Here is a 19229-nt window from a genome sequence, read left to right as displayed (position 1 = left end):
AGATCAATGGTCCGGATGCGTTCAGAAAGGTTGAAATGGAGGGGTGAGAAGGAAACAAAGGGGGCTGCCGGGTGTGGCTGAAAGCTCGTCCTTGAAAGACGAAACTGTAAAATGGGGTGGAGGTTGAAGAAAGCTCGAAAGAAGATGAGCTGTGAGGAGGAAAGAGGAGGAGGAGGAACAGAAAATGGACCTGCTGCAGAAGCCTGGCTGGAGACACTTTCGACTCGTATCACCAAAAAGGGATGATGCATCTCGTTGACACTTGTTCTTCGTGGCCTCTTGGGGCCCGCAGTCCGCCGCAGGCGCAGCGTTACAGGTGATGAGCTCCCATCTGATTGGCCAGCGAGTCCACATCCAAGGCCGTTCGTTCATTTTGTGGGGTGCCATTTCACTGGGCTGACCCTGGACTCCATGTACCAGAGAGATGGATCTCCCGGAGCGACGGGAGAGCTCGGGAGAGCTTCAAGAGCTCCGTTTCATCGGACATTTCTGAAGAAGGTTATTTCCATGTCAACTTCTGCTTGTTGAGCCGCCACAAACCTGGTGTTGAATCATACGGCATTCAGTTGTGTAAGGACACTGTTGCATTTTGGACCCCTCGTATAAAATTGCAATTGCAGCTTCCCCCTCACAATTCTGGGCTTGGCTTCATCTGCACCGTGCCTTCCAGATTCACATGTGTCTCCTTTCGGCTGCAAAATCTACCAATTGAAGTGGAAGGAAAGCCTAACTGCAAACGAATGGTGGCCATTTTGCCGTGGCCTAACAGCAAACAAAAAAGAACACATCATTTGAAGGCTTTGGGGTTTGTTTACTTCCCCTGAATTTGAAATCCGAGACCCCTTTATTTTGATTCCATCCCAACCGTCCTATCAGTACAAAGAAATAAACTTTTCCGTCAACAAGATCGGACTTCGAATAAACTTGATCGCCTCATTCGTCCATGCCCCCTCCTTGTCCGTCCTAATCCCTCGGAAATAGTATGTCTTTTCCACATCCAACCCCAACTGCTTTGCTGCTGGACTTATCCCACTCTCGTTCACCTCACCCCCTTGAGCGTGGTGGATTTCGCCGTCCAAGGATACCGTCTCGACCTCGAAGGGAACATGAAACTCCCCCCTCTTGGTGAAGAAGTCCCCCTTCAACCTCGCAATCGTCCTCCACTGCCCTTCCTCTCCACCTTCCTGAATCTCAAAAACCGTCGGCCCATAGTCAATCTCAAAGGCGCTCAGATTCCTCATGGTCAGCGTGACCTTCCCTTCCTCCCGATCCACATCCTTGATCAGGACCGGGAACCCGTTCATCCCCAACACGTGGATATCCTTGTCGTACCCACTCTGCGCCGTCGTCCCAAAGGGGCCCTTGAGATGGGCCTCGCCGTTGCGGAGGTGGTACACCAGCTTCTCGTTGTGGGTCAGGTCCGAGCAGAACTGCAGCCAGATGGACATGTCGGTGACGTGGATGGTCTGATCGTCAAAGTGCACGTGGGCGCCGTTGAAGCGCATCTTCACCTTGGGCAGCTGCGTCTTGCCGAAGGGCCGGTCGAGGTAGACGACGTCGACGAGCATGCTGTCGATCACGGAACCGACCGGGCCAGTGTCGGTTACTTGGTATTCTACCGAGATGTTGTAGCTACTGTTTGTGGGGACGAGGAGAGATGGTCAGTCAAGGGTATGGAAAATGTGAGACTTGAGATAAAATGGAAACTAACTCAGCTGTGCACTCTGTTATCCTGGCTAGCGTGATCTCCAGCCGCGAGTGGTTGAACAGATGCTGAACGACGCTGTCCATGATGGGCAAGTGTTGAGATTTGTGAGTTTGGGGCAGACTTTTTCACCCTCAGCTATGCTAAAAGGTTCAGAGAATGTTTCCGTCATCTATTAGATAAGAGCGGCAACGGTCAGCCATCTTTGAGACTCAAAATCATTGATATGATCAAGTGTTGGAGAGTTTTACTCACATGCTAGCTCGGCAACAAGACAGCCAAGAAACTCAAAAGGGTATATATGCTTTCACACAACACACTCGTATACGGGTTGTGAAAGGTTATTGAGGGTATAGAGAGAGCAAAGCTGAAGAAGAAAAGACGGTGAACATGTATGTAAATACAAATGCTGGAAAATCTGACTCAGACGAAGCACTGCTAGTACACTACATGCGAACTTCTTGTAGGGATTTGGGATTTCTGTTTTCTTATAATGATCGACATCGTGAATGGGCAAGGGGAGTGACGCGAGGCCATCCGGCGAGACGGAACCGTGATGAGTATGGTACTGTGAGTAAAACGTGCTTGTGGTTCCCCGCCGGAAGGCCGCCGCGATCCTAGCCGATGCTCATGCTGCAGCAGAAAAATGAGGCTACATGACGAAGTCGACGATAGCACCGGCGCAGCATCGCAGGCACGGCAGGACGCGAAATGGCGAGGTCGGGTTCTCGACCTATCCGGAAGTCGTTCCGTATGGGACGGTATGGGGCCCCTATGCGGGGTCGGCGCGCAAGAATGGGCTAGGCCCAATCCCGGCTGCGTAAAAGAGTCCTTGGTCCAGGATGCTCTGTTTCAATTCCTTGTACGGATAGGGGACCGGGGACCTGGGAGCCATGGCTGTTACGGAGTATCTTCGATCACAGATCTGATCCCGACGATCAGGGGGAACGAGCTCAGCTGTCCGGAGTCCAGGAGCGTCAACCCATCGAGGAACGAAGAACGGTGCCAGACATAAAAGCTGATGAGAAACACCTCTTGGCTCGGCCATATGCTTGGCGTCGCACATAACGAGATGGCATCGGCGATCGGCCCGATCCTCGTTTAAGCCCCCCAGTAGACCCAGTTGACCCAGCTAACCGGGACGGTTCCCCAAATGCTCCTGCTTGGTGGTATCTGACATGAATTTCCCATAATACTTGTACACATGATATACACAAACCAAACGCTGTCCCTTCCTTTTTCCCTAGATACGGTGGTGGCTAGCGCATGGTTTATGCGGAAGCAGCCTTGATGGACTGGGCGTCGCTCATGGCCTTGGCCAGCATGGCCTTCTCTCTCTTCTTCGCATCGTTCAACTTCTTGATGCGCTCGCGGTCAATCTCGGACCTCCTGTGAAGGTCCTCGAACTCGCGGAACTCCTCCTGGTCCTTGGCCGTCGGCTCAAGTGTGACGGCACCAGTCTTGGCCAGAAATTCCTGAAGAATAACGGACGAGTTGCGGTTCTTCATATCGATGGTGACTATCCTCTCGCCCTGGGCAGGCTTAGGGGCTGGAGATGAACCTTCGGCAGAGGACGTGGGGAATGGGGTCGAAGAGGGCGTAGCATCCTTGCCGTCGCGGAAGTAAATGGTCATGACGGCGGGACCCTTCTGGTCGGTTGTCCTGTTGATCACCATGGGGACCGCGGGATTCCAGTACTTGAGCTTTGGGAGGTTCTCTCTCCAGAACTTCCTGCAAAGAAACGGCCATTAGTCGGATGCTGGACACGCCGTGTACTTGTAGGAGACCGAGCGTACCTAGGACCCATGTGACCACCCTCCAGCCTGTGAGCGAACTGCATGTGCACCTTGGTGACCTCCTTGGGGAGGAGGGCAGCCCCCGGCCCGGCGCGGATGTTCAGGAGCTGATGCCGCACGTCAGCATTGCCATGATGGTCGCGGTAGTGAAGACGAGGTGCCGAACATGTTGCGCATGCGCCGTCGTAGAGGTGGAGTGGTTCAAGTTGCGATCGTATTTACCTTCTGCAATGGTTGTTAGCATTAGCAACTGTACTTGTATTGGGTTGGCTTTGATTTGGAAGATACTCACTTCCCTGACGACATTGAGACGCCGAATAACGCCGACCATTTTGAATACTGTCGAGCCGGAGAGCTTCCTGAGGACGGGCAAACAAAGGTGTGTTTACTGGTGACAGTTCCTGATAGATGGGCCTAGCCGGGACTTGGGGTCGCAGTTCGGGACCACACAGAGCGACGACCTCGACACCATGCCGCGACATGGGCCCGTCGATTTTTTGCCGGCCCGTCAACGCCTCTGGAGCACTCACCGCCCGGCATCAATGCCTGCCGGTAGCCCACTATCACAGGTAGTGGAGCCGCAGAAGCTCCGGGAGCGCCAATCGAAGCGGCGGGGTCCCTGTCAAGACCCACTAAAAAGTTCGGTCGCAAGCCGAAGAGGTTCGATAAGATTTGGGACGGGATCCGCTGAGAGCACCAGGAGCATCCGTCATTCGCTTCGTTTCTTTCCTCTGATGTCCATCAGATGGAACTGTTAGCAGAGTTCTGAACCCAATCACCAAGATATCTCAAGCCGGCGGAACTTCTATCTTGATATCCTTACCCATTCTCGGAACTCGCAACCATCCTCACGACAGTCTCATAAAGCTGCGACGGCCAACCCGAGAAAGACGTCATGCCATTACAACCCGGGCGCACCCTCAGTTCCAGGTGGCTGTCCAGAGCCTTCTGTCTCGACCGATGTACCACGACCTCGAATTCGGCGGCTAAGCTTCCTCTCTATCTCTGTCCTGCCTTCCGATCAGCCGCAAACCTCAGCCAAAGCCCTCGTCGCCATAACCACACCATCCCCTCGGTCCAATGCCGAAGACTTCATACTGAAGCAACTCACGAAGCTCATACCCCGACCGAACCTCTCCATGCCGAGAAAGAACCAACACGAACACTACCGATCCAATGTACAGGCTGCGGAGCTCTGTCCCAAACAACAATCCCAGAACAAGCAGGCTACTTTGACCTGTCGCGCAAAGCTGTGAAGGAATACGTGGGCCTCATCGAACCAGAGAAAAGAAAAGTCATACGCAGTTCAGATCGGGTCATTGAAGATGTGCTCAAGAACGTCGATATGGAAGAGCTGGAACGGATGGGTGTTGACCTGAAGTCTTTGCTACCTAAAGACTACCAAGCAAACAAGAAGTCCCCGGAACCCGAAGGTCCTCCTCATCCTCCCCTTTGCGACCGCTGCCACGAATTGGTCCATCACCGCAAGGGCAACTCCATCTTCCATCCCGGCATTGACTCTCTGAGAGAGACTATTGAGGAATCTCCATATAAATACAACCATGTGTACCACGTCGTCGACGCCGCCGACTTCCCGATGTCGCTGATTCCCAAACTCGAGCGGCTAGTGGGCGCCCTGCCAATGCGGTCGAAGAACAGAAGAGCAAAGTCCGAGACATGGCATGCCGGTCGCCAAATAAACCTCAGCTTTATTATCACCAGATCGGACTTGCTTGCGCCCAAGAAGGAACAGGTGGACAGGCTGAAGCCCTACCTGGTCGAGACACTGCGCCAAGCGCTCGGCAGAATCGGTAACAGGGTCAGACTCGGCAACGTCATGTGTGTCAGCGCACGCCGGAATTGGTGGACAAAGGAACTCAAGGAAGAGATCTTTGAGCATGGCGGTGCCAACTGGATGGTTGGGCGGGTAAACGTAGGCAAGAGCCGGCTCTTCCACGACATCTTCCCTCAGGGCCGCATGAACTGGCAAGAGAGTCAAAAGCTTCCTGTTCTCCCTGCCTTTCGCAACGACAACATCACATACGGCAAGCTCGACGAGGGCGACGATGCTCTCCTCCCGCCTGCCCAGCCAGAAACTAACTACCCAGCCATGCCCATCGTCTCCGACCTACCAGGTACCACCGCCTCTCCAGTCCGCGTTCCCTTCGGCAACCGCAAGGGCGAGTTGATCGACCTACCGGGTCTCTCTCGCGGCGATCTGGAACTTCACATCAAGCCCGAGAAGCGCGCCGATCTCGTCATGAAGATGCGTGTCGTGCCTGAGCAGGCCGTCCTCAAACCCGGCCAGTCCCTGCTCGTCGGCGGCTTCGTCCGCATCACGCCCAAGACCCCAGGCGTCACCTTCCTCGCCTATTCCTTTACGCCCATCGAGGCGCACGTTTCGGGAACCGAGAAGGCCATTGCGGTGCAGGAAATGCGGGAGGATGCGCCCAACGTAGAGAATATTGCGCTCCCCGAGACGGCCGAGAAGATCAAGCACGCCGGCTCGTTCGCGCTCAAGTACGACGTGACGAAGCAGCGCAGCGGACCGTTGACGAGGAAGAACGCCTGCGGGTTCAAGGTTGATACCCTACCGTTTCGTGTGCTGTCGATTGACATTTTAATCGAGGGCGTTGGGTGGGTGGAGGTTGTGGCGCAGGTTAGGGCTAAGAGTCTGCAGTATAACCCTTACAGAGACGAGCAGGCTGAGAAGGAGAAAGAAGAGGAAGAAGAGGAAACCCCTGAAACTGCCGTGGAAGGACAAAACGAAGAAAAGAAGGAAGAATACTGGACCGACCCCCTCCCATCTCCTTCCAAATCCAAAAAGTCCTCCTCCACCTTCCAAGATCCCTTCCGACTAGACCACCTCGATCTTTCCGACCCCAACGATGAGCCCCAACCCAAGCCTAAACCCGTTCCCAAGCCGGAAGAGGAAGAAGACCCATTGGCCCCGCCCCGCCTGAAGGACGCAGAAGTAGTAGAAGAGACGGAAGAAGAATCCAACCAGAGGAAAAAGAAGGGAGAGGAGGAAGAAGAAGAAGAAGAAATCAAGCTCAACTGGCCCATCATCGATGTCTATAGTCCCGAAGGCAAGTTCATCGGGTCTAGACCGCCTATGGGCGCGTGGTTGTTGAACGAACCCAAGTCGGATGGCAAAAAGAGGCCGAGGAAGGCTATGAAGGGTGTTAAGAAGGAGAAGAAGAGGATGGCTAGGGAGAAGGCTGCTGCTGGTGGGCAATGATTTCAAGAGGGGTGTGCGGTTATGTGTGAACATGTAAGATACGGTGGGGAAGAGAGCGTGATTATGTTTCTGGATATCCCCGATTTTAAGGTACTCAAAAGGCGTTTTAGAAGGTTGGGTGTAGACAAAGAGTAGATAGAAAGAGAGATACCTACCTGTTCAAGGTTTGCGCAATGAGGCGGGAGCAAAAGTATGATTTTCTTTGGCCATGGCACCGTATTCAACCTCGTCGCCGAAGAGCCTTACTAATAACCTACCTATACTATAGTCACCATCAAATTCTGACCAAGGACACTTAGAAAAAGCTGTTTTTATCGGCAGTTCTGGCTTGATGCCTCAACATTCAATCAGCGATCACCTTCTTTGATATTTCATTGCAGCCCAACAATCTTTGCAAAGAGGGGCGTATATTTTCATGTGACGCTACTAGTAACTCAAAACAACAACGCTTTCCCAAAATTCAAAGGGTATCACTTCCTAGACAACAGTAGGCGCCGCCTCTTCGGTCTTGCCCTGACCAACCACCAAGTCCTCACCCTCCTTCTCGGTCGAAGTCGCCGCCGCAGCCTTGAACGACTGCTCAAAGTCGGCAATGATATCATCAATGTGCTCCGTGCCAACCGAGATACGGATCAGATCCTCCGTGACACCCGAGTTGATCTTCTCCTCGTCCGTCAGCTGCTCGTGCGTGGTGGACCAGGGGTGAATAGCCAGCGTCTTGGAGTCACCGACGTTGGCCAAGTTGGAGATGAGCTTGAAGCCATCGACAACCTGGACACCGGCCGAAGCGCCGCCCTTGATGCCGACGCTGAGCACGCCGCCGAAGCCGCGCTTGAGGTACTTCTTGGCGTTCTCGTGCGACCCGTGGCTCTCGAGGCCCGGGTACGACACCCAGCTGACGTACGAGCTGTTTTCCAGATAGCGGGCGAGCGCGAGCGCGTTCTGGGCGTGCCGCTCGCAGCGGAGCGACAGCGTCTCGAGACCGAGGAGGAGCTGCTGGGCAGCGAAGGGGTTGAGGGTGGCGCCTAGGTCGCGCAGGATCTCGACGCGCACGCGGATGATGTAGGTGATGGCACCGAACGTCTCCCAGAACTTGAGGCCGTGGTAGCCCTCGGACGGCTCGACCATCTGCGGGAACCGGTCGGCGTGCTTGCCCCAGTCGAACTTGCCGCTGTCGATGATGACACCGCCGATGGTGGTGCCGTGGCCGCCGATCCACTTGGTCGCGGAGTGGACGACGATATCGGCGCCGTGGTCGATGGGACGGACGAAGTAGCCGCCAGCACCGAAAGTGTTGTCGACCTGGAGAGAAGGCAAGTTAGCAAGCACACTTCAGTGAGCATGCCAATTAAAGACATATGTTGAAACTTACAATAACAGGGACACCCTTCTCGTGGGCAAGTTTGGTGATAGCCTCGAAGTCGGGAATGTTATAGCGGGGGTTGCCAATGCTCTCGATATAGACAGCCTTGGTCTTCTCGTCAATGGCAGCGGCCAGGTCCTCGGGCTTGTCGCCAGTGACGAACTTGGTCTGGATGCCGTAGCGGGGGAGCATGACCTTCAGCTGGTTGTAGGTGCCACCGTAGAGGTTGGAGGTCGAGACAATGTTGTCACCAGCGTGGGCGAGCGCGGAGATGGCCATGAACTGAGCGGCCTGGCCGGAGGCAGCAGCGACAGCGGCAACACCGCCCTCAAGGGCAGCCATGCGCTTCTCGAAGACATCGACAGTGGGGCTGGTAGGAGTGTTAGGGCATTTGTTTCGGCTTCGGTTCAAGTTTTCTTGCTTTGGCTCACTTCATGATTCTGGAGTAGATGTTGCCAAACTCCTTGAGGCCGAACAGGCGAGCGCCATGGGCAGAGTCATTGAAGACATAGCTCTAAAAGTAACCGATCTCGTCAGCAATTGCCCGTGAAGTGGCCACAGCTCGTGCATGCCATTGTACGAGGGATATATATTGACGACTTACAGAGGTGGCGTAGATGGGGACGGCACGGGAGTTGGTGGCCGGGTCGGGCTCCTGGCTGCGATAGAAGTCAGTCAATGATCACTCGGGAAGTTATCCAACATAGTCTGGAGTGATGTTTAACGTACCCCGCGTGGAGCTGGAGAGTCTCGAAGTGCTGGCTCATGGCTGTGATGGAGATGGTAAGGCAGAGAAGTTAGGTAAGAAACGAAGTTGTGAGAGCTGGAGGTAAGTAGCTCGAAACTTTGGGGCTCTTTGGTTGACAGCTCAAGCTATGTTATGTCTGACAGGAAGAGAAGAGGACAAAGAAGAGGAAAAGAAGGAGGAAGGGATTCACGATTCAGGAGCTATCGGGATTCGGGCAATGTCTTCTTCTTCTACTCTTTATCTCGCCGTATAGCTGGTCCAGAACTGACTCCGGCCGGACAAGCATAGGTAAGGTATCCGGTACCTGACCATGCTATGCTTTCGTTCGATCTCGAGTTTCCCTTAGCTAATGGATCACGCATTCCGCCCTCGCTAATACGCGCAAAACGCGGGTTGGGGAGAGAGAAACCCATCCAAGGTCGATGGTGATCTACACGTACTGGGTACCTTGAGGGCCCTGAGATGCTGTGATGCAGTGATGCCATCCCACCTTGTGCTGGGAAAAGTGTGGGGTTGAGTTCCGAGCAGCTCCGAGCACGCAATTGCACCATCGACTCATGGCGCGGGGCAACCGGCCTGATCACTGGCCTATGGACTTCCTCCTGGTTTTATAAACTCGGGGTTCGTCTATTGTTTCTTTTTCTATCTCATGTTCAGGAAGAGGAGGAAATATCATCTGGTGTGTCAAAGAAGTGTTGCTTTGAAATGTCATCCGCCCCGAGATATATAAGAGGAGTGTTTACCTCTAGCTATGTCAAAGCACTACAACAAGATCCTCTATAGGGCTGGCTTTTACCCGTACCTGGATGCTCCTCGTTAGGTATGTCAGGAACAAATAACAACGACTCTCAAAAACACGAGATTCTCTTCACCAACAGACCGCCGCTGCCTCGGGGTTGCATCGGCTTGCAGGACAAGACACCAGCTGGGGCCTCAACAAGCTCTGAATAGGCTCAACAGGAGCTCATCACCCCCTCCCAAGCCCTCCTTGGCGCATGTCTCTCCTGTCTGCTTGTAGGCAATAACCTCAAGCCAGAAAACGTTCGGCTGAGACTGTTCGTCATCTATGGCTTCCATTACGGTAACAAACCTAAACCACGTTCAGATTGAAGATCGTCCATCACTTTTTCATCCTAACCGTTGGGGGTTCACCTTGATATCTGACACACCTCTGCGAATGTCTTCAAACAAGAACTGACAAACGACAGGAAGCAAGCTCACATCGTTTCCATTGAGACACCCCAAATACTGGTGAACTGATATTCCCAACTAAAATACTCGTACGCTTTGCTTCCCGAAGTTCCGGATCGACGCAACTTGTAGGTCCTGCGTCCGATCTCGCATGCTGTCACGATGCCCCTGGGCTCAGCGTCCAGGGGCGTGTAAGTGAGAAGTGGGTCTCCGCTTTGCTGCTTGAAGAACTACCTACCTGCCTAGCTGCGACGAAGACGAAGTTGAAAGATCAACGGTACGTATAATTTTCAGGTTTGGCAATGCTCTATAGGAAGTACACTGATTCAGGAATTTGTTGCATTCAATTGAAACCTTGTCGACCAACGACTACCAAACGCCAGTGCCTTGAGAGCCTCACCCCTACTCCCATTTTAACCCAGCGCGATAACCGCACGCACCCAGGTTTCCTGATTTGGATAATACATAAAAAGGTTCAGTCCAGCTGAAGAAACCTCGCTCGTGATAGCATGACCTCATGACTCCCTTCATAACCCATCGCGCCCTTCCTACATGCCCGGACACGTCCTTAGACGGGGATGATGAGGGTTTCTTTCGCCCCCCTCCGATCCCAAGCACCAACAACCTTCTTCTTTACTATCTCCATCGAGGGTGTAGCTCTATGCCGTCTTGTCTGTTTCTTCGACTCCTTCTTCTTATGCTCACGTAACCTAGCCACAACCACCAGCGTCTTCAAGCCAGCGACACCTGGGAATACCCACCCTCCTTCTTCTTCATCATGGCCGTCGGCAGCGGCATAGGGTGCTTGTCTGACATCCCCACCGTCGACCCCATGGAAGGAGACCGATGATGACTTCCACTTCCGCTCCGTCTGTGCCTCAGGAAACCGACGTGGTTCCTGAACCCCTCGAAGCCCCCCGACCTGATAGCGTCCCTGGCCAGCAGGGCCACGGTGACGATCCAGCTGATGGATAAGCAGGCGGCGATGCCGACGTCGGCGCGGGCGGCGCCGCATACGCTGCCCCGGCAGAAGAGAAGCTTGCTGAGGAAAACGGAAAGGGAGATGAAGCCGGCGAACCAAAACAGCAAATTGGTGATCTCGAGCGAGAGGACGGCGTACGGGTTGGAGGTTTTGGGGAAGAGTTTGCTGATGAGGCCGAGGTAGAGGGCCGAGAGGAGGGAGTAGACGCCGCAGAAGAGGAGGAAACTGATTTGTGAGGGGGGGAGGTAGGCTGTGTTGGTGTTGTACCAATGTGCGACTGGAGGAAGGAAGTGTTAGCTTTGACTTTTGATTGCTTTTCTGTCAGTGCAGTGATGGTGGTGAGCTTACCGAAGCCTGAGAGGCCTATTATGACGATAGAGAAGGTTGCCTGAAAGACTCTGATAGGGAGAAGGATGTTGAAGCCCATCTTGAGATGTTTTGTTTTTCTTTTCCTTTTCGTTTCCTTTTCTCTGGCTCTCTGATACTGAATCGCGACGAAGACTTGGTAATGAAAGTCAAGAAAACTGTAAGAAAATGCACCAGGCAAAATGGAAACACTCCAAGCAAAGGGTATCACGAATAGAAGAAATTAGACCTGCTGTGAACAATGAGCCAGAAGCTAAGAGAGATGGAAAGGGACAGATAAACAGCGAAAAGGTTGCAGATTTACCACAAGGGCATAAAAGAAGCTTTTCGAGCCCATTAAGCTCAAGATCGCTTATCGAGGTCCAGGCCATCCTTTTTCCCCTATGCCGTTCCATCAACCAGATCTTCTGGATCATTATCCAGTAACCGCCCGGCTGAACCGATCTTGAAATCTCGAATACTACGTAAATGAAGCCGTCATGAAACACGGTTCCTACACCCACAGACAGGTTGCACACGGGTGAGCTCCGTGTCGCAGCGCTGAAGGTGTGCTGAGCCAATGGCAATGCCCTGTAAAGACCCTGAACATCCCAAAAGGGAAGGGGAGTAGAGTCCTTCACCGTGGTCTGCATACCGCTCGGTATGGTTACCGAGTGTGATCGCCATTGCTAAGGCAACAGAAGAGGTGGTGAAATCTTCTGGCGCTCAACATAGGATTAGATCTTGAAGCTCACTTCATCCTCCTCTCCCCCCTTCATCCCCTGACTTCTGGAAACTCGCTTGTGGCAGTGCTCAGTTACGACTTGGCAGGACAAGAAACCCCAAAAGCTGCTCCTGAACCACAAATATCCAAATTTCTCGGCGAGTGCTTTGTACCCCTCACAAGTAAATATAGAAGGCTGACAAAACTGGCGATTTCCTGGGTAGGTGTAGAGTCAAAGTCAGCGATTTTGACGGTCCAGGCAGCGTCTGATATCAGCCTGAGGCCACACAGCATGTTGCTGATGTTGACTATCCCTTTTTGTCAAAAGCCCAAGACGCCCCAAGAGAAGCGGTTCCTTCGAGTGGACGTTGACGTGTCTCAGCCATGAATCGTGTCAGAAGTGCCCCTGTGACAGGAGAAAAAGGAGGTGAACCCGTCTCAGAGAGAAATGGTAGAGGAGGAGTTCCTTTCCATGATTGATAGAGATAAATCAATATTGCCATGACATTCTCTCCCAAACATAAATAGAGGTTGCCGCTGGACAGTCAGGACCCAGTCGACGATGCAAATATTCCGCTTCTGTTGGAGTCGACTGAGTCGGGTGCAAATACCGCTAGGACCGCCTGACAGGATGGAGAATTTTTTTTGAGACGGTGGGACTGCAGCGGGATGTCGGTCTAACTTCATGTCAGTGTCAGTTTCAAATTCCCCGCATCCGTCATCCCGCAATCATCTCGAAATTATGACTGCCAAGACCACATGATAAGTCATGTCAGTCCGGCCTCATGCTTTTATATGTGCAAGTGCAACAACAACATCGTCGTCCTCTGTTGCCTGCCAGTTCTTGGAGGCTCACAAGGCAAGAACGAGTTCTCACTCCTCTTTTTGGCGACAAGGTTCATGAATCATCCCCACAAAATGCCAAGAGGACAGCCCCGTGTTTTATCGGGTTTGATCGGGCAGGGTTCCTCTGTGAGAAATTCCAGTTGTTACAGTAGGATTTGGGGAAGAACCCCGCTCGACAAGAGCTTCCCCAGAAATAATTGTCAACTGCACGATAACAAATTGGCTGCGGCGCATTTGTTGCAGGCTCACAGCAATACATGTGACAGCCGTTCCGGGTCATGGCTCCGTTGCCCAAGACTCGTAACGGCTGTCAGTGACCAACACCGGAACCAAAACCGCAAGGATCACAGACACAAAGTACACAAATGGAGGGATTGCCGTGATAATTCTGTACGAGTGGAATGAATGGTGCACGACCATCTCTTGTGTGATGATGTTGATGATTGATGCACCTTACCGGCTGACATGCACACCGCAGGCACTGTCGGGCGGAACGCCTTTGTCGGGGGAGACTGCCGTGCGGATCTGACGGGTTTTCCGCGTTCCCAAAAGGCTCCGACGATAGAGACAGCGCATGAAATGGCATTGGATGGAATGGTGGATGATGATTGGCTGCAGCGGTATTGGATGGTGTTTGGCCTTCCATCGCATCTCCATCTCGATCTTCAACGTGGAGAGGATGGCACTCAAAAAAGCCCATTCGCTTCAGACATCTCCACGGCTGCCGCCACTGGTCCACCTGACCCCGGCCATGAGCCTCGGCTTGTTACCACGGAGGGTCCGCAATCGTCATTGCCAGCGGGCACTTTTTCATTGTTTCCCATTCCACATCTAGATACAGAGTACATCACCTCTGCCAGTCAGTGTCTGGCTTTACTCAAATACAAGATGCATACTGGCTGGAATAATCACGACAGGTATAAGAGCTGCAGTGAGTAAAAGTGGTAGAGTAAAAATATCAGAGATGGACTGCCACCTCTTCTCTTGGTGAGACTCTCTGTCCAATGGGTCTATGGCAGATCCCGATTGGACTTCCATGCATCCCTTGGCTTTACAAACTCCAAAAGAGCCGCGGCACTTCCAAAATCGAGACGAGGTACCTTTTACGCCAAAGTCTCCAGACAACCAATCCCAAGAAACCAAGATTGACCACAGACCAGTCTCCAGACTGGATTCAGACTGGATCGGACTGGACCACCCACACCTCGCTGTACTAGCAGCTCCGCTCTTCGTCACACTCGGCTCAGGACCACCTTGGCTCAATGGTTTGGACCACATGCTTCTTGGAAAGGGGAACGCCTTCCAGTAGCCGTCCATCCTTGCTTCTTTGAGCTCTTCCACTTGTCTTCTGCTTGTCCGAGGTTGCCAGGTCGTTTTGTTTCTTTCTCTTCTTCCTCAAGTGTTTCTCTCTTTTTGCGCCCATCAACCCCCTTTGTTACCTCATAAGTGTCGGTGACGGTGTTGGCGATAACCTCAGTGCGCGCCTTCAGGTTCCTTCTTTAACCGTTTGCGCCTCTTGCGATACGTGTTTCCTTCCTTGACCGTAACAGTACTAGTCCGTCCTATTCTATAATCATGGCGCCCAAACAAGATACCGCGGCGTATATCAAGTCCATCGCCGAGCCTCCTCCGCCTGGCACTCCCTACGCCCTACCTGTCCCCGGCACCGAGCGCCCCAACCGCACTCCCGTCTACCGTCACTGGAAGTTCGTCAACAGCCCTCTCCTCGAGACCTTTGACCCGGCTCACCAGACTGTCCACGATCTTTTCGAAGCCTCGGTTGAGAAGGTGCCCAACAAGAAGTGCTTGGGATGGCGTCCATGGAACGCCGCCACCAAGACCTACGAGCCCAAGTATGTCTGGATCACCTACAAGGAGGTTGCTGAGCGGAGGAAGAACTTTGGCGCCGGCATTGTCGCCCTCCACAAGTCCATTGGCTTGACCGAGGAGAAGTATGGTGTTGGTTTGTGGGCGCAGAACCGTCCCGAGTGGCAGATCACCGGTAAGTACTTTGACACAATGCGCCGTGCACATGCATAATGCACGAGGTATACTAACAGCATCACAGAACTTGCGCTCCTCTCCCAGTCCCTGTTCCCCATCTCTCTTTACGAGACTCTCGGACCCGAGACCACCGAGTACATCATCAACCACAGCGGCCTTACTGCCATTGCATGCTCTGTGCCCCATATCCCGACCCTCCTCAAGCTTGCGCCGCGTTGCCCTACCTTGAAGCTCATCATCTCCCTGGATCCTCTGGATGCTGGTGAGCCTGCCGGCCACACCAAGCGCGAGCTTCTCAACGCCGCCGCCTCCAACGTGGGCGTCAAGATCTTCTGCATCGGTGAGGTTCAGAGGCTCGGTGTCAAGTCTGGCCTCTCTATGAAGCCCCCCAAGCGTGAGGATGTTCTAACCATCAACTACACCTCGGGCACCACTGGCGACCCGAAGGGTGTCTTGATCACTCATGCTCAGGGTGTGGCCGGTATTGCTGCTGCGCGCTCGAACCAGAGCATCCTCTCCACCGATATCCACATCTCCTACCTTCCCCTGGCGCACATTTACGGTCGCATGGCCGACCAGACCGCTCTGGCCGAGGGCGCCAGCATCGGTTACTTCCACGGCGACATCGCCGGCCTGGTCGAGGACATGAAGATCCTGCGCCCGACCGGCCTCATGTCCGTCCCGCGTCTGTTCAACCGCATCAACAGCGCCGTCCAGGCCGCCACCGTCAACGCCGACGGCTTCAAGGGCACCCTGTCCCGCTACGTTGTGGAGGCCAAGAAGCAGAGTATGGCCCTGCCCGCCGGCAAGGCCACCAACAAGCACTTCCTGTACGATCGCATCTGGACCAAGAAGGTTCTCAAGGGCGTCGGTCTCGACCGCGCCCGCACCATGGTCAGCGGTTCCGCCCAGCTCGACCCTGATGTGCACCAGTTCCTCCGCGCCGCCTTCGGCAACGATTTTGTCCAAGGCTTCGGCATGACCGAGTCGTACGCCACCGGCACCGTCCAGATTCCCGGCGACTTCACCACCGGCAACATCGGCCCCCCTTGCCCCTCGGTCGAGCTCTGCATCGAGTCCGTGCCCGACTACGACTACACTATCGACGACAAGCCGTACCCCCGCGGCGAGCTGCTCATGCGCGGTCCCATCATGTTCAAGGAGTACTACAAGAACCCGGAAGAAACCGCCAAGGCGGTCGAAGCGGACGGCTGGTTCCACACGGGCGACATCGTCGAGGTCGACAGCCTGGGCCGGTTCAAGATCATCGACCGCAAGAAGAACGTGCTCAAGCTGGCCCAGGGCGAGTACATCTCGCCCGAGCGCATCGAGAACGTGTACATGGCCAGCACCAACCTGATCGCCATGGCGTTTGTGCACGGCGACGGCAAGGAGTCCAGCCTGGTGGGCATCTTCGGAATCGACCCCGTCACCTTCGCGCCCTATGCCAGCAGGATACTCAAGAAGAACATTGCCCCTGAAAATCTTGAAGAGCTGAAACAGTCCGCCAACGACCCCCGTGTCAAGACGGCTTTCCTCAAGCTGCTGGATGGCATTGGCAAGACCCACAAGTTTAACAGCTATGAGAAGGTCAAGAATGTTTATTTGGATATTGAGCCGTTTACGATTGAGAATGAGCTTTTGACGCCAACGTAAGTCTTAATCATCCCTCTGAGAACCTAAATGTAATGAACCAGACCGCTAACTTTCAAATAGTCTCAAGCTCAAGCGTCCCCAGACCGCCAAGAAGTTCAGGGCCGAAATCGACCGCATGTACGAGGAGATCAACGCCGCTGCCCAGACCAAGGCCAAGCTATAGAAGGGGAATTGGGAAGGTCAAAGATGTGCTGTCGTCGTCATCATCATTAGCGTTGTTGGCGTTCTTTGTATATGTGTATGAATCTACTTGCGTTTTGATCTGATGTGAATAATTGTCGTCTTTGCTGTGCTTGCTGGTTGGTGCTGGTGCTGGTGCTACTTGGTTGAGGGATGGTTTTTGATTTCTTGGTATGTCGTTGAAATCTGACCATTATATGTATATGAATTAAAAGCTACTGCTTTTGAGCTCTCAAGTTAGGGTAAAGACTTCAAAGGTTTCAACGTTGTCATGAAGTGAATGATCTTGCTATATGTGCATCGGGAGGAATGTCCCTAAAGATGGGGTGTTTGGATGATAAAAAGAAACTAAAAAAAATAAACTAGTCACCCAGAAGATGGACGATGGTAATACAGGTAAGGACCGGGTATTTGGCGATATATCATGGACGTGGCTGATCACTCCAGGTCAAAAGCATTCGGTGATATTTCGTTAGAATCATTTGGTGTTGTAGCTCGCCGTAGAAATGCCCAAAGCGTGTCGCGCTCAGCGCCAATCAAAATCCCTGCACGGCCCCTCCCTTCAGAGCCGCACCCGCGATTTCGTCACAGCTGGAGCTTCCCATGGAAAGCTCCACCCAAACGTCGCAACAGTGACCTCCCACTTGTGCCTCCCGACCTCGACCTCTACAATCCCACCTACATCAAGCATCCGGCGCATCACCATTTTCCTCCATCTTGTCGTGGTCGCACTCATTCTCATCTTCATTTCTCGAGGATGCAGAGCCCGTAAACAACCAAATTCAACCACTCGATAGTCGGCCCAACCCCAACATGCAACTCCTCACCACCACCCTCGCCTTCCTGGCCTCGGCCACGACCGCCCTTGCAGCGCTCGCCCCGCAAACCTCGATAACAATAACCCTCCCCTCCACCCCTCCCGGCGACACCTCAGGAAAACTCTTCGTCTTCCCCCCCTCCACGCACGGCACGCTGTCCACCTTCGGACAGACCAAGTCCGCCCCCCTCAGCGTCGCCAACACGCTCGTTTTTAGGAATGTCACGCAGGGCTCGTACCTGCTGGACATCCACTGTCCCACGCACGCGTTCGCCCCGCTTCGGGTGGACGTGGCACCCATCTTGGACGGCGTGGAAGGGGACGGACACGGCGAGGCCAAGTTGGAGGTGAAGGCGTGGGAGACGTACAGGGGCAATGATTGGGATAATAAGGGGGAGGAGGCGCCGAGGCAGACACTGAGGGGAGGGGGGAATGGGGGCGTGGTGTTTGGGGCGAAGGTGTTGGGGGAGAAGGGATATTTTATGGAGAGGAGTAAATGTGAGTGTTGCAACGGGGGGAACCGTACTTGATGATGGTGATTGATATACTAACCGCATTGAACTTTTTAGTCTCCGTTCTTTCGATCCTCCGCAACCCCATGATCCTTCTCGGTTTGGTCAGCATGGTCATCTTCCTTGGCATGCCGAAGCTGGTTGAGAACAGTACGTGTGCTTCTTCTTTCCCGTCTCTTCGAGTAATCGCCGCTAACAGTACCCTCAGTGGACCCCGAAATGCGCGCTGAATGGGAAGAGAATCAGAAGAAGAACCCCATGAACGCTCTCATGGGCGGCGGTGGCGCTCCCGCGGCGTCGAACTTTGATATGGCTGCTTTTCTTGCCGGTACCAGCGCTAAGAAGGAGGAGTCTTCTGGTGATGCGGCGGCGAGCACGGGTGGCGGCGCCCAGCAAGGTGGCAAGAAGAAGAGAGGTTGAAACTACTCGCGGGTATAAACTAAGTGAGAGAAGGGGATGGTTATGACTTGGGTGGCAGCATAAAGGAAGGGAGCTTACAGAGAGCTGAGTTGTTCGCTAACGATAACGAGCATAATAGCCGGAGTGGACATACGTTGCTTGTCAAGAGAACTGCAGTTGTAGAGTACTAGTGATATATAATTATGGCAAGTTAAATTCTGCCACAATTATAAAGTATTAATTAAGCTTCTATTACTGCTCCGAAAGTGGAAACATGGAATAATGTTATAACTATTTAACAGTGCAATTTACTATAACTTATTACAAGCTCTTCTTTAGCGATGATTCGTAAACCCCTTCAAAACTTCCATGTCGAAGGCATTTCCACAATCCTTCCTATTAAGCTGTAAACCCCGCCGTAGAATGTCTTGGGCAGGGGCTGTCCGCCCGCGTAGAAGGGGGGTGCACGAATCGGACCGCGCTGCATTGTGTCCAAGCTGTCACATGTGAACTCGTGACTTCGCGTTTTCATGCTCCTAAGCAGAACTCCCCAGACATCAAGGTTCGCACACACAGTCGCCTGCCCTGTCATCTTAACATGTCTCTCGGAATGATCTTCAACATGTCTTTCTGTTGCGTTTTCTTCAATTGCAGCAAGCAAAATTGAAGCCTTAAATCAAGCCGGCTGGAGACTGGACCTGCATTGCACGACCGGCCGTC

General features: G+C 53.4%; 7 protein-coding genes across 7 annotated transcripts; 3 read left to right on the top strand and 4 right to left on the bottom strand.

Moving 5' to 3' along the window:
• Positions 1 to 561: 561 nt before the first annotated feature.
• B0H65DRAFT_201957 (uncharacterized protein) lies at positions 562 to 2112 on the bottom strand. Its single transcript, XM_062821802.1, has 3 exons — positions 1961 to 2112; positions 1712 to 1877; positions 562 to 1635 (listed from the first exon to the last, which is right to left on the bottom strand). Exons 2-3 carry the CDS (start codon positions 1789 to 1791, stop codon positions 873 to 875), a joined length of 843 nt encoding a protein of 280 aa, XP_062681903.1. The 5' UTR covers positions 1792 to 1877; positions 1961 to 2112; the 3' UTR covers positions 562 to 872.
• A 736-nt stretch (positions 2113 to 2848) lies between these two features.
• On the bottom strand, positions 2849 to 3987 carry B0H65DRAFT_201904 (CI-B8 domain-containing protein). Its single transcript, XM_062821800.1, has 3 exons — positions 3794 to 3987; positions 3502 to 3608; positions 2849 to 3436 (listed from the first exon to the last, which is right to left on the bottom strand). The coding sequence occupies exons 1-3, from the start codon at positions 3830 to 3832 to the stop codon at positions 2977 to 2979; spliced, it is 606 nt and encodes a 201-aa protein (XP_062681902.1). The 5' UTR covers positions 3833 to 3987; the 3' UTR covers positions 2849 to 2976.
• A 174-nt stretch (positions 3988 to 4161) lies between these two features.
• B0H65DRAFT_466164 (uncharacterized protein) lies at positions 4162 to 6984 on the top strand. The gene has a single exon (XM_062826839.1). The coding sequence runs from the start codon at positions 4397 to 4399 to the stop codon at positions 6740 to 6742; it is 2346 nt and encodes a 781-aa protein (XP_062681901.1). The 5' UTR covers positions 4162 to 4396; the 3' UTR covers positions 6743 to 6984.
• Positions 6971 to 9342, bottom strand: B0H65DRAFT_466163 (Cys/Met metabolism PLP-dependent enzyme-domain-containing protein). The gene is made up of 5 exons (XM_062826838.1): positions 8835 to 9342; positions 8710 to 8764; positions 8537 to 8619; positions 8115 to 8475; positions 6971 to 8044 (listed from the first exon to the last, which is right to left on the bottom strand). Exons 1-5 carry the CDS (start codon positions 8870 to 8872, stop codon positions 7220 to 7222), a joined length of 1362 nt encoding a protein of 453 aa, XP_062681900.1. The 5' UTR covers positions 8873 to 9342; the 3' UTR covers positions 6971 to 7219.
• A 787-nt stretch (positions 9343 to 10129) lies between these two features.
• On the bottom strand, positions 10130 to 11453 carry B0H65DRAFT_574149 (uncharacterized protein; the record flags this gene model as incomplete). The annotated part of the gene is given in 3 exon segments (XM_062830571.1): positions 10130 to 10921; positions 10936 to 11303; positions 11375 to 11453. 3 exon segments carry the CDS (start codon positions 11451 to 11453, stop codon positions 10613 to 10615), a joined length of 756 nt encoding a protein of 251 aa, XP_062681899.1. The 3' UTR covers positions 10130 to 10612.
• A 2934-nt stretch (positions 11454 to 14387) lies between these two features.
• On the top strand, positions 14388 to 16787 carry B0H65DRAFT_201782 (uncharacterized protein). The gene is made up of 3 exons (XM_062821799.1): positions 14388 to 14943; positions 15010 to 16597; positions 16662 to 16787. Exons 1-3 carry the CDS (start codon positions 14517 to 14519, stop codon positions 16762 to 16764), a joined length of 2118 nt encoding a protein of 705 aa, XP_062681898.1. The 5' UTR covers positions 14388 to 14516; the 3' UTR covers positions 16765 to 16787.
• A 540-nt stretch (positions 16788 to 17327) lies between these two features.
• B0H65DRAFT_525066 (uncharacterized protein) lies at positions 17328 to 18772 on the top strand. The gene is made up of 3 exons (XM_062828825.1): positions 17328 to 18096; positions 18168 to 18260; positions 18319 to 18772. The coding sequence occupies exons 1-3, from the start codon at positions 17595 to 17597 to the stop codon at positions 18528 to 18530; spliced, it is 807 nt and encodes a 268-aa protein (XP_062681897.1). The 5' UTR covers positions 17328 to 17594; the 3' UTR covers positions 18531 to 18772.
• Positions 18773 to 19229: the final 457 nt, after the last annotated feature.

This window comes from Neurospora tetraspora, assembly GCF_033439725.1.
Source record: "Neurospora tetraspora strain CBS 560.94 chromosome Unknown B0H65scaffold_4, whole genome shotgun sequence".
NCBI classification, from domain to species: domain Eukaryota; kingdom Fungi; phylum Ascomycota; class Sordariomycetes; order Sordariales; family Sordariaceae; genus Neurospora; species Neurospora tetraspora.
Note: the sequence above shows the minus strand (reverse complement) of the source record. Positions and strands in the feature narration are given on the sequence as shown.

Excerpts from the sequence above, each read along its gene's own strand:
- B0H65DRAFT_201957 (XM_062821802.1), bottom strand. The coding sequence starts at position 1,791 with ATGGACAGCGTCGTTCAGCATCTGTTCAACCACTCGCGGCTGGAGATC. Across the intron at positions 1,636-1,711 it reads ATAACAGAGTGCACAGCTGA|TAGCTACAACATCTCGGTAG; the intron begins GTTAGTTTCCAT and ends CCCCACAAACAG.
- B0H65DRAFT_201904 (XM_062821800.1), bottom strand. The coding sequence starts at position 3,832 with ATGGTCGGCGTTATTCGGCGTCTCAATGTCGTCAGGGAA. Across the intron at positions 3,609-3,793 it reads GTCTCAATGTCGTCAGGGAA|CTCCTGAACATCCGCGCCGG; the intron begins GTGAGTATCTTC and ends GTGCGGCATCAG. Across the intron at positions 3,437-3,501 it reads GGTGGTCACATGGGTCCTAG|GAAGTTCTGGAGAGAGAACC; the intron begins GTACGCTCGGTC and ends GTTTCTTTGCAG.
- B0H65DRAFT_466164 (XM_062826839.1), top strand. The coding sequence starts at position 4,397 with ATGCCATTACAACCCGGGCGCACCCTCAGTTCCAGGTGGCTGTCCAGA.
- B0H65DRAFT_466163 (XM_062826838.1), bottom strand. The coding sequence starts at position 8,872 with ATGAGCCAGCACTTCGAGACTCTCCAGCTCCACGCGGG. Across the intron at positions 8,620-8,709 it reads TCCCCATCTACGCCACCTCT|AGCTATGTCTTCAATGACTC; the intron begins GTAAGTCGTCAA and ends GGTTACTTTTAG. Across the intron at positions 8,476-8,536 it reads ATCTACTCCAGAATCATGAA|CCCCACTGTCGATGTCTTCG; the intron begins GTGAGCCAAAGC and ends CACTCCTACCAG.
- B0H65DRAFT_201782 (XM_062821799.1), top strand. The coding sequence starts at position 14,517 with ATGGCGCCCAAACAAGATACCGCGGCGTATATCAAGTCCATCGCCGAG. Across the intron at positions 14,944-15,009 it reads TCCCGAGTGGCAGATCACCG|AACTTGCGCTCCTCTCCCAG; the intron begins GTAAGTACTTTG and ends ACAGCATCACAG. Across the intron at positions 16,598-16,661 it reads AATGAGCTTTTGACGCCAAC|TCTCAAGCTCAAGCGTCCCC; the intron begins GTAAGTCTTAAT and ends ACTTTCAAATAG.
- B0H65DRAFT_525066 (XM_062828825.1), top strand. The coding sequence starts at position 17,595 with ATGCAACTCCTCACCACCACCCTCGCCTTCCTGGCCTCGGCCACGACC. Across the intron at positions 18,097-18,167 it reads TTTTATGGAGAGGAGTAAAT|TCTCCGTTCTTTCGATCCTC; the intron begins GTGAGTGTTGCA and ends TGAACTTTTTAG. Across the intron at positions 18,261-18,318 it reads GCCGAAGCTGGTTGAGAACA|TGGACCCCGAAATGCGCGCT; the intron begins GTACGTGTGCTT and ends CAGTACCCTCAG.